The sequence below is a fragment of the Acanthisitta chloris genome, unplaced genomic scaffold (genome assembly GCF_000695815.1).
Source record: "Acanthisitta chloris isolate BGI_N310 unplaced genomic scaffold, ASM69581v1 scaffold26806, whole genome shotgun sequence".
Lineage (NCBI taxonomy): Eukaryota > Metazoa > Chordata > Aves > Passeriformes > Acanthisittidae > Acanthisitta > Acanthisitta chloris.
This window is the reverse complement of record NW_008679161.1, coordinates 5,231-17,451: the sequence shown is the minus strand read 5'-3', so window position 1 is coordinate 17,451 and position 12,221 is coordinate 5,231. Positions and strand designations below refer to the sequence as shown.

The 12,221-nt window shown below is 45.1% G+C and overlaps 1 protein-coding gene across 1 annotated transcript in view; it reads left to right on the top strand.

Moving 5' to 3' along the window:
- The window catches only part of ASPSCR1 (alveolar soft part sarcoma chromosome region, candidate 1), a 29,779-nt gene extending 18,558 nt beyond the window's left edge, over positions 1–11,221 (top strand). The window contains 4 exon segments of the mRNA XM_009077193.1: positions 100–152; positions 10,634–10,685; positions 11,095–11,178; positions 11,181–11,221. Coding sequence (XP_009075441.1) covers positions 100–152; positions 10,634–10,685; positions 11,095–11,178; positions 11,181–11,221 — 230 coding nt within the window.
- The last annotated feature ends 1,000 nt before the right edge of the window (positions 11,222–12,221 follow it).

Sequence of the window (12,221 nt, the reverse complement as noted above, 5' to 3'; positions counted from 1 at the left end):
TGTCACCCCTTCAGAGAGCAGTGATCCCTCCCATACCTGCTGTATTTGTTGTGCTGGTTGCTGTGTGGTCCTCTTTTGTAACTTGTTTCTTAACTTCAGTTGTTGCACCTCCCAGAATCATCTTGAACGATGAAAACCTGACACTGTTTGAGGTAAGGACTCACACATGTGCTCTGTGATTCTCTCTGGCTTGTGCTCCCCTTAGCCCTGCCTCAGGATTTAGTGCTTTGCAAAGAAGTTTTGTAGTGCAGTGATCCCTGTCGACTTCTGCGCAGCCGAGGCGAGTGGAACCAGGTGTTTTGGAGCACGAGCTCTTGACCAGAAGAGGTCCACCTTGTGCAGCAATAGGCACAGACACACTGGGGCAGGGGTGAGGGTTTGCATTGTTTGTGCACACACTCTGTGCCCTGCAGGGTCTGAGCTGTGTTTAACCTGCAGTCCTGACTGCAGGAGCTGAGCTGAGGGGAGTTCCTCCCTCTGTAGCTGCACTAGGGCAGTAAGAGATGTGAGACTGGATGTGGGAACTGTTTTCAAGACCAAAATCTGACCTGTTTGAAACCACTGTGTGAGAATTTATTTTAAGCCAGTGTGTACACTGAGGATTATACACTCTCTAGATGTAATTCTTCTCAAGAGCTGAAATACAAATTTTCAAATTCAGATTCCTGGAGATTTTTTGCAAGTGTCAAATAAGGTGGTCTTGAAGTCCCTGGGCAGACACTCTTGGCTGTGTAAATCACACGTGTTAAGAGAGTGATTGAGTGATTTTGCCCGTGACTTTGTCCCAGACTCACCCTGTATAAAATGTGCTGTCATTCAGAACTGCATGGACCTTTCCAGACCGATGCACTGCAGATCCTGCGGAGTAAAGGCTCATGCAGCTGCAGAGAGAATTCTTGCTTGATGCCCCCGAGGGAGCAGAAGGGCTGGAGTGGGGAGAGGGATAGAGAAAGGGACTTTTCAGGCAGCATGGTGAATTAGGTAGGGATTAGCATGCCTCTGAAGTTGTTTGTAATGGAGCTTTCCAAGTTCCACAATTTCCTGGCTTGGCCATGTGGAAGAGATACACGTGCAGCTGCTTTTAGGCTATTGAATGTTCAGACCTGTATCTGCCTCCTGTTCCTCCAGCCTCTGATGCTGGCACTGGCCTCCCTTGTTAGCTTTGGTCTGTCTTCTGAAAAGTCTGAAATCCTCTGCTTACCTCTGTTCACCCCTTGCCTGCCTCCCCCTCCCTGCAGTTCTGTTCTTTCATTTTCTCGTTTTCAGCACATCTCGTGTTTCTCTGGACATCTTCTGAAACATGACTTGTTCAGTGAAACACCACAGCAGAAATGACATCTCCTTGCCTTTGAATTAAGAAACTTTATGGCAGGAGTTTTGTTTAATCTGCTGCGTCAAAGCCTTTGTTCCATACCTGGCACCACTGCTGGGCCTTGTTATATGTGTGGCAGTTTCCCAGGTATCAAGCATTTCCAGTCTGTAGTGGCTTTCCTTGGACTGCAGTGCTTGCTGTGGCACATGGCAAAGGGGCAAAGCCTTGACGTTGGTACAGAACTGGGACTGTTTGAAATACTATGCTCTGTGAAAATTTTCTGCAAATTGGCTGTTTTAAGGAAGTTTTTCTTCTCAATTCTCACATCCCCTCTGTGAACACAAAAGAATAATGTCTAATTAAGATAAAGGGTGTCAAGCCCAAGGTTGATTTAAGATATGTTTTTATTCATGCCACATGTAGTCACAGTATAGTCAAATCAATCTAATTAAGAAGTAGTTGTGTTGAGAATTTTGGTGTAATTAAAATAAAATGGAGGTTTTAAGCACTATCTTAACTATCCAGAATCATTACAATTGTGTGCAAAATGTGGAAAGAAAGTCAAATCTCATGCTTAGAATATTTTTAGGGATTGTAATGTGATATTATGAAGAGATTATTATCACATTACTTAACAGTTGCATGACTTGGCATTTTCATCTTACCTAGCTGGCTCAGCATAGGTAAAAGTGATGCATATGCAGGGAAAATAATTTGAGCTTCATACGCAGCCCAGTTAGATCCTGCATTGATCATTACTGCTGTGGACCAAAGTCTTACAGTGATGAAATCATCAGCTCATTACTGAGTAGCAGTCAAATCCAAAATGACCTTCTTTCCAAATGCAAAGTATTCAGAACAAACTGGAGAACATCACTGTGTGTGGACCCAGGGTTTGTGTGAATAATGTGCAGATCTGGTCTTGCATCTTCAAAAGGAACTGGTGAAGGTGCAGAGGAAAATGAGGATCATCAGAGGTCTGGAATGGCTCCTGCCTAAAGAAAGACTCAGTAGGCTAAGACTTCTCAGTCTGCAAAAGAGGTGACTGGGAAAGGAGTAACATGCCAAAGAGAAGCTGGAAAGGGTGGAGTTCTTGCTCTTGAGTGGCATCAAGTGAGGCAAGCAGGAGCTGGAATAGATGGAAGAAGGTAGTTCATGCATCAGAAAACTGAAGTGTGGAAGTCCTTGTCACAGGTGTATACTAGAAGTTATATACTGGTTCAAGAGAAGTTTGGACAAGTTCAAGGAAGATATTTACTTAGAGTGTCTTAATATATAGAAACCATCTCAGGAGTCTTCTGAACTGAAAATCATTGCTAGCTAATAGTAATAGAGTAAAGTATTACATGTAAGCTAGTATCCTCTTCTCTGTGCATCTGTTTTTTGTTCACTGTTGGAGCCAGGATACTGGCTGCATTGAACAGACTTGTGCCTATGGTTCTGTCCTTGGAAGAGCTGTGTTCAGTGCCACTGGCCATGTAGTCTGTGTCCCTTGCTTGGGGCCCTTCAGGCCTTTCAGGTCGTGGTCTGTTATGGCAGGAATGACTCTGTGTTTATAAACATTTTGTTTGGACGTAGCATCAAACAGGGAAAAACCAATTCCTGCCAAGAACTTGTCGTGCCATTCTGGATACCTGAAGTACTGTCAGAGACCACAGAGCTCTGACCTGTGAGGACAGTGCCTTATCCCAGTTTGGGTTGGCTAATTCTGGGTGAAGCTTTGCTCCCATTACCGCTGTAAATCCTTTTTCCTCTAACCTTTGCCACGTCAGTGCATGCCCTGTGCGGCAGTGTCTCCTGCTCGGGCAGGCTTTGCCCTCTGATGAGGTCTGGGTGCCTGGCAGGGGCTGAAGGGCTTTTCTTCTCTAGACAGAAACAGGCGTGCAAGTCGCTCTGGCTGTCACGTCCCTTCCCACTGTGTCCCTGCCCACTGTGTTGCTGTGGGATGCTCTGTTTAGAGGCAGACTGCTGTGCCTGGCCGTGTCCTGGATGGGTTAGGCTCTGTACAGGTTGGTTGTGTGGAGACCTCTCCCCCTTCAGGCATCCTGTGGTCTGTGGAAGGGAAACGTTTTGTGCTTTGGTCAGAGCTCCCCTTCTGTTCCCTGAAGGAATGAGATGAAAAGACAAAGGTGCTCTGTAAAGATAGGAGGCAAATGGTTAAGGTACTTTGTAAAATATGTGGCTTTGGGGCTGGGGAAAGAGGAGCTTTTGCTCTAATGTCACCTGGCAGCATCTAGCATCCCTGTAGTGAGAAAACTTGCTCTGGATTAACACCGTGTTGTGGTACATAGGATGTGAACATGAGTGAAGTGACTGTGGAGCATGTGGTTCTCCCAGACATCCTAAGGAAAAGGGAGCACAGGTAAAATAACAGAACAGCTAATTGCTCAAGCTTTTTGATACATCTTTGTTGGTTTTGGAGGATGTGTGAAAGGTTCAGGAGGAAGTTTGGCTTTATCAGTAGTACATCTCTTTAAGGTTGTCAGGTTGTGTCATGTAACTGCCAAAATTTGCTGCTTTTGCCCCAAGTGCTGCATGTCAGTCATGTTAGCAGTGACTGCCTGGGAGGTACCTAATGTGGTTCCCTTGCAGAGCTGCCTGCACATAACCTGACTTTTAATTTTTCCAAAACAGGTACTACCATGGTGTATCTAGCCACTTTGGATTTTCTTTCAGCATTTAGTTTTCACACTACACCAGGTCCTGAGTTAGCAGTAGGCTGACCTCCACTCTGCAGACTGCCTTAGTGCTATCTGTAGGGAACAGTGGATGGTGTCTGAGGCAGTAATGCAAGCACATTTGAGCACTCAAATATTTATAAATTACTGAACTTTGTGCTAAAGCCAATAACAGGAGTCACTGCAGATGGTGGAGTACCATATTATCAATACTTTGCTCTCTCCACCCTCTCACTCCATTCAAGGTGATATGATTGGCACCACGTTCATTGAATTCAATTGCAGGCAAAACCAGGAAAAAAGACAAATGTTGTCGACTTGTTTGCCAAGGTACTTGGACCGAAAGAACTGTCTGAAGTGAATTCCCCCCAAATCTGTGTGTATTTACAGTATAGCGAACACACAGATTGGCAGCAACGTGGAGTTTTTGGAACCCATAAAGACTTCAAGGCATTGCTTTGATTTTTTTGTTGTTGCTGTTTTTGCTGGCTGCCTTCTCCTCATGTCCCTTGAAGTGTTTTATAATGTTCTGCTCTCCAGAGCTGATCAACCACAGGCTTCCCTGTTGTAGCACTTGGCTTTGGGTGCCTTATAGCTCTAGTGGCTTGTTTGTGTTTTTCTAGGCTAGCTGAGCTTTTCAGAGTTGCTTCTTTCTCCTCCCAGAAATGGGCACTTGTGTGGTGTGTATCTGGGGTGTGTCAGTGGAAAAAAATCATTGATTGCTGAGTTAATACTAGGAAAGAGTTAGCAGAAAGCAGGGGAACCAGCCACTGGAAAAGTCTAGGCAGCCATCGTCTGTCTTCAGAGGAGCTAGAGGAATCCACAGGCTTCCACATAAATATTTAGGTCTTCTAATCAGATCTTAGAGTGCACCGAGTGTTTCCTCTGGCATGTACCTTGAGGCAGAAATCCAGAGGAGCTGTTTGTTCCTTTCTTTGCCTTTGGTTCTGGTTCCACATCCTATTTGTTAATGCCAGTTTGGGCAGTACATCTGGCATGCTCATTCTGGGAACTCAACTACGACTCGGCAGTGTGAAACTTTCTCTGCTTTTGGCAAGAGTCTGAGAGCAATTTCAGAAAAAATTACTTCATCAGAGCACTTCCAATGTCAGGCCTTGTGGCTGTTGTACTCACTAGCAAAGAAAATCGCAATTAGTAGAGCCCAGAGGATGGAATTCACCTAAAAGTCTTAGCCCTTTGCCTCTCCATTGAGGATTTTTTCATCTCATTGGGTTTCGTAGCAATCTCACCCTCTGTTTGTGGTGTAAGGTCTGTTACTCATGCTCACAGAGGCTGCCCACTCCTGCCTCATGATGCTATCTTTGAGTACGGCCTGGGGCTGCAGTCCCAGTGAGAGTTTACTTGGACAACTGAATTCGGAGTGCAAATCCTGCCCAAAATGTTCTCTGCTGCTGTCAGTTTTGGAGGCTGATCTCAGTTCAGAGGCTCAATGAATGCTCTTTATACCTGGATTCCTTCTTCAGTAGCCTTTTCAAAACAGTGTTTTCAAATCTTATCTTTGCCTTATGAATTTTAAAGGTCCCCTGCCCCAGCTGGATCAGACCTCCGTGCTGGCCGCAGAATATCCATCTCCTTTGGCAGTTGCCGTCCACATTGGGCAGCTTTGTTCTCAGGTTATAAACACGAGCCGCTCGGTCTGCCCCTTTCACCAGGACTGTGGTGTTTATTTCTGTTTCAGCAATGCTTTGCAGTCTTGCTGGAGAACCTTTTGATCCACCGGCTTTCCGGTTGAATTTTCCAAGAGCTAGTTTATGTGTTTGGGGTGTGTGTACTATGCAGTATTTCATGTTGGTAGCTTGGGTTTCTCCTTCCATGCTCGTGTTCCTTTGAAGTGCTTATTTTCTTATTCATCTCCTAACATCAAACTAACAGCAGACCTGTGGCACTCTGATCCTCTCGGATCGTGTAACGGAAAGAATGCTGCTCCCTCTGGCAGCTGCAAGTTCCCTTCGACAGCAGCCCCTGCCTGGTCTGACAGCATCACTCTGTCAGGGAACAGAACAACTGCCCAGCAGTAATGTACATCATCTGCAGTGCTCTGTTCTGGGGGGTTTTGATTGTGTATCTCTTAGGAAGGAAGTATTGAGGTGTTATTTGGGAGGGTTCTGGCTGAAATATTCTCTGTGCTCTAGAGACAAGTTACTTAAAACATGCAGTAAACCAAAGCAGAAACATTTCTCTGCTGTATCGCAGCTGGATTCACCAGGGAATGTTGTTGTAGTGTGGATATTTTTATCGTGGAATGCAAGATGCAGCAGCCCCAGTGTGCCACTCTGCAGCCAGGGTGCCGTGCTGTCACAAACCGCGCTCTCCACCGCAGCGTCCCAGTCGCTTCTTGCTGCCTCTCCGAGTCAAACTGGAGTTACTCAGCCGCATAGTTTCAGACTAAATGTGGCTTTATGAGTAACAGGCTGGTCTTCAGATCTCTGAAATGGAAAGCATTCATTTAAACTTCTGCAACTGTAACTAAGCAAATGGATGAAGCTGTGTTAGATCTCTTTAAAATCTGAGGAGTTGGTCATTTGGAATGATACTTCTTAAATGGGGAAGGCAGTAGGCAGGACATTGGCTTCCTCCTCTTCTTGCCTCAGTGACTTTCTAATCCTTTCAGACGAAAGCTGTCCTGTGATTACAGCCCTGGATGGGTCTCTGGGGACTTGCATACTTAGTTCTCATTTCTGCTGCTGCCATCCTGCGTGACCTTGAAGAAGTTATTCAATCTCTTTCGCTCTCAGTTTTGCATCTGTACAAAAAAACCCCAACAAACCCCCAAAACCTAAACCCACAAAAAATAAAAACAATCCACAAACATACAGCATTTTTATTTATATGGCATGTTGCTCTACATGGCATCTCTGTGGTTGCACAACAGGACAGAAGTGGGACAGTGCCCAAAGGAAGAGAAACGCTGGGTGCTTGCGGTACCTCGCTCTGGGCTTAGTCCTGTTGTAGTCATTCTCTGCACATAACTGAATGGAGCTTTTTGGCTATTTGTTTCAAACAGCCTTTGATTCTTTTGGGCAATCTGACAGGCTCAGATTGACCAAGAGTTATCACAATCTGTTCTGAATCACAGATATTCTTATTAGAGCCCTGTGCCGTGAGGTTAGGAAGTGCAGAGTTGTACTTCTAGAAAACTCTGGCACAGGCGTTAGAACAACTGCAGATGTGGAGCTACCAGCTGACTTGGGAATACAGCTTCCAGGTAATGGTCTGCCTCATGTTTGATCTGGTCTGGTGAGACACGGGCACAGGTTGCCCAGGGAGGCTGTGGCTGCCCCAACCCTGGTGGTGTTCAAGGCCAGGCTGGATGAGCCTTGACCAGCCTGATCAAGTGAGGAGGTGTCCCCTGCCCGGGGCAGGGGGTTGGAACTAGATGATCTGTCAGGTCCATTCCAACCCCTAAATTCTATGATTCTTACATTCTTAGCTGTGTCAGGGAATGCTAAAGGCTTTGACTTTGGGCTTGTATGTTTTCCTGGACGGCATCTACTAAAGTCTCTCATCTTTATGCCAAGACATTCCTTGGACAGTGGGATCATTCCATTGGCCTGCCTTTTTTTTTTTTTTTCCAATGTGAAATTGCTGCTGATTTAAATACTTTTGTCTTATAAAAACTCTGGGACAGCATTGTGTCCTGCCAGTGACTAGCTAGAGAATTCCTGGGGTGAGAAGTGAGGTGCAGGTAATTGCCTGCCTTCTGAACCTTCCAGGAGTGCTGGGCTGGGGTGGTACCTGAGAATTCTGCATGAAGGGAGCTAGACCAAGAGTTCTGTGTGTGAGCCAATAGTCTCTTTGAATTGAAGAAAAATAACTTATTGGATGGGAGTTTGGCAAGAGGGGACTTGATGCTGGCTGACCCCTAGGGAAGGATAGGGATGCAGGGAAAGGAGCCATGGGAAGGAGGTTGCACTCTGTACTTGTGAGCTGCTGTCTAGCTCCTTTAGGTTTCTTTCAATTAAGATTTTGAACCGAAACATTTGGACTGATGTTTTGCCAGCAATGGGAAATGGTTGTGGACGTGGATCCTGAAACTGAGAGCTATGGTTATTTGACAACCTGTGAGTAAATAGGGTAGAGGTTTATATTGGGGCACAGTCTGTCTGTGTGTTTGTTGGTTGAGTGTGTCTGTCTAGCTCTTGGCCTGTATTTCTCACTCTCTTTTTCTCTTTGTGCCTCACACAGGCCCTGCCATGAATTTTCTCTGACCCCTTGGGGCCATTCCCACATGAGGCTTTGATGTGTGTGCCCAGAGCTTGATTGACAAGGAAGTTTCGGTGGCGGCAGCAGGGAAACGAAGAGAAAAGGGCAGGGCTTTGAACTAAAGGGCTTTGAGCTCCGAGATGCTGTGCTTACTTATCTCCTTCAGAATGTTAATTATTTACCAAGATAATTGGTCGGGAGGCGAAAAAAAGAGAGGGGAGGTTATTAAAAAATTCCAACACTAACACACTACAAAAACCTCATTTTCCAACTTGCAGCTGGCATGAAAAGGATGTTGTGTGTAAAAGGGCTTGAGTGTATGTGTGTTGGGGGGGCCCTTTTTAAGGCACCCATTTCCTAAATAGATGAATGCAGCGGAAACATCAAAGCTCTTGTGAGAGTTTTCTCTAGGGTTTCTAACCATGTCTGGTACTTTTTAATTAAAAAAGTTTATGGAGAGCCGGCTTTGTGACTGGAGCAGGCAGTCCTTAGGCCCTGTGGATTGAGGAATGAAATGCTAAAAGACCCAATAAATAATTATTTTTGCTAAGATGTCAGTTCAAGGATATGAAGTTGCCTGGCTGCTTTAGCAGGAGCTGAGATTTGGAGTAGAGTGGTGAGCGTGTCCTGCTTCAGCCTAGTGCGACGTCGACTGTGCTGGAGGAGACAGTCTCCTCCAGCCTTTGGACTGATGTCAACACATTCTCATCTGAAGCTTGTAGGCAGGTGAAGCTGTTTCATTTTGCCTTCCACTAATACAGTTTTATTAGTCTCTGTATTAGGCAGCAGTCCACAGCCTCCTCTGTGAAGATCAGGGTTCTGTTGAGTTCTGGTAATTGCTATGCTGGATCAGGTCCAAGGACAGTCATTCCAGTATCCAGACTGGGCTGATGGTGGCAACAGAGGCTCAAGAAATCTCCAGAGCAGACAGTCTGCCCTGCACAGTTCCCAAGTACACAAGTGATTCCAAGTGGGGCAGTGGCTTGTCTTTATCTGGTTATTTATTGATTGGATCAAGGGGAAAAATGTAGACCATCAATCAACATTTTCCATACAGTTTGGGGCTATAAAGGTTCTTGCCTCTTTTACACTATGATGATTTGGTTTCTTTACCTATCTCTTAGGATGAGGCCTCCTGAAAGCTTAACAGAATTGTTTCAGCTAGTTTTTCTTTATGTGGTATTATACTGTTGTGTAATGCAGGTAATAAATACACTATTTTCCTGTCAGCATCCTTTCTAGTACAGCTGGTTATACCATATCATATTAATCTTCTGCAAATCACCTTCAAACCCTTTTAAAAACCCAAGCCTGTGCTTGTGGCAGTGTCTGTTTTTAGCATGAAACTTAATAATTTTGACTCTCTTGCTCTGAGTTTCCCTTGGGAACACTTGGATGCACCATGGGGATGTGGTGGTGTAGTGCTTTGTAATGGAGCAGTTCCAGCACTGTGTTTTTGTGTGGTGTGACACTGTGGTCACTGTAAGTGGCAGAGTAAACTCTGTAAGTGGGTCTCTCCTTTACCTACACATGTGCTTGTGATTCCTTGATTGAACCAGGGCCACTCTGAGTCCAGTTTTACAGTTACTCTGGTGCCCAGCAAAGGACCAAAAGATAACGAAGGAACTGATGGATTTGACACGTGGGGAGAGGCAGAGGGGGTTGTTCTGCCTGGAAATAGGCAGCGCTGGCAGGTCTTGTCAGTGTGTGCAGTAAGAGATGGGAAACAGCAAGGGAGGTAAGTCAGACTTCTCAGCAGTGCCCAGTAAAAGGAGAGGAGGAAATGGAGAGGAATTACAGGAACTTCCTTTGAAGTAAAAGTCAAAAAACCCAAAACAACCAAACCCACTGGATGGAAAAAATGTTCGAATATGACAGTTATTCTGACAAGCAGGAGAAGGAATTCAGGCTGGGTTTATAAAAGGATAGACTGCATCCTGGAAAGCTTGTGAAACTCAACAAATTTCAACTGCAGACAGGGTGGAAATGTAATTGAAAGATCTAAAATAGATTTTGGAGGGCATAGCTGGATTTTTCTTCTCTTGCTATCAGCTACTTAGGCCTTAGAAGATTCTTCATCATATTCATGCTACCTGCTCAGCTGTGGAGAATGTGGGTGCAATACAGTGGGCTGAGATATGGGGGCAGAGGGGAAGGAATGGCAGGGCATCTCTGCAGTGAGCACTTGCTGTACAGGTCTCATCACCTGTGTGTATGAGACCATAACATTTTGTTTCATGTCTTACTCTGAGTGCTCTGTGCTCTGCACAAGTGTAACCTTTTCTGAATTATAGATGGTTCAGTGACCTTGGCTTGAACTCCATGAATTTGTCTGTAGCTGTCTAACCTGTCTCTAATGTTCAGTGAACTGTGAAAGCATCTACAGTCAGTGATACCTTCTTTTCCCCTTTTGCTGCAGGCTAAGCTCTTTCCAACTGCTGTCATTCATTTTGGATCTGATGAGTGCAGGGGTGAGTGCGTCTTCTCTCTCCTTCAGCTGACTCTATAGCTCCTGTAGTAGATCCAGAAGTACATCCTTACTGTCATAGTCCTTCTGACAAAAGATACTAAGCTCTTGAGAATGCTGGTGAATGTCCCCATTCCGACTGGCTGAAGCTCTTCAGAGCTAGCTTGGTCGCTTAGCTTGAGCAAAAAGGTTGACATAATACCTTGTTTATGTGATTTGGTAGGCTGGGGAGTAGGCATTGGGAGCAAGGATGATAGAAGAATTACTCTGTAGCAAAAAATTCCTGTTGGAGGGAAGGTGATGGAGATTTACTGTAGTATACAGCAGATATTTGTTGAGCTGAGAGCTACGTGACACTGTGGTGATTGATGTCTCTGTTACCAAGCAAGTGATTTGGTTTTGTTTTTGAACAGCTTGTTACCTGAAACCTGACCTGCTGAGCTCTGCAGTTTCCCCTTCTGCAGCTGATTTATTAGTAGCCAGGTATGTTGGGACTGAAGAGTTGCAAATGCCTGAGTATTTCAGGGATGGGAGGCATGAAACGAGTCCAGCTTACTACAAAGAAATGTGCTTTGAAGATACTAGGACTTCCTTCTCTCCAGAAACAGTACTGTCATACTTGACTTCACAGCTTTGTGAGCCCTTCTTTGCAAAGTAGGATTTTACTGACTTGTATTGTGAAAAAAGAAGAGCCTTTTCAATCTGACTTTAGAAGTTTAAAGGTGGTGGTAGTGGTACAAGGGGCTGTTTTGAAAAATGAAGCTTAATTCTACTTGCTTATTTTCTTCCTCAGATGTTTGTCTAGGTCATTAGTTCCTTCTGGTTCATCATCTGTAGCCTCAGCAGCTCCATCCCTATCTGAGCCAGAAGTGGGAAGTGACAAGAAGATCAGTGAGCCACTGGAAGCAGCCAGGGCACAGGGAGCTGTGCTAGCGTCGAGAAGGGCACCTGGGAAAGTACCCAAATGGCTGAAACTGCCAGGTATCTTGAAAGCAAAGGAGAGCTCTGCTCATTCTCACCTGCCCCACATCCTCCGTGTTAGATGGTGACAGTGTTGTTGCAGATCTCAGCCTGTGCTTGCAGGACATTTGATTCACTGCCTGTGAGTCATAGATCAGTTTGTGACTTGAACCTCAGCCTTTGCTGGAGAAGGATCTGAGTGCAGACTCTGGACACTCTGATGCCTAATCCATATGTTTGCAGCATTCTTAACTGTGTTCTGGGCTTGATGTGCTGAGCTCAACTCTGCCAGTGTAGTTCAAATACTAACAGGCAGGACGTTCTAGATACCAAGGGCCCATGTCATCTGTTAAATCTGTTATTTTCCCTTTGCTGCCATAGTCTGTTTTAGTACTTTTCTTTCTCTTGGATTTTTTAGTTGGTCTTCCTGTTTTCGATCTTCACTGCAAACCAGAACTGGTTTTCCGTGGTAAAGGTTGCAACCAAGTTTCCATTACAAATTTTTTCTTGGTTTATCCTGATCAGAAAACTGCAACCTCGTTTTTACTCCCAGAACAAATAGCTTATGTGTGGGTTTTGT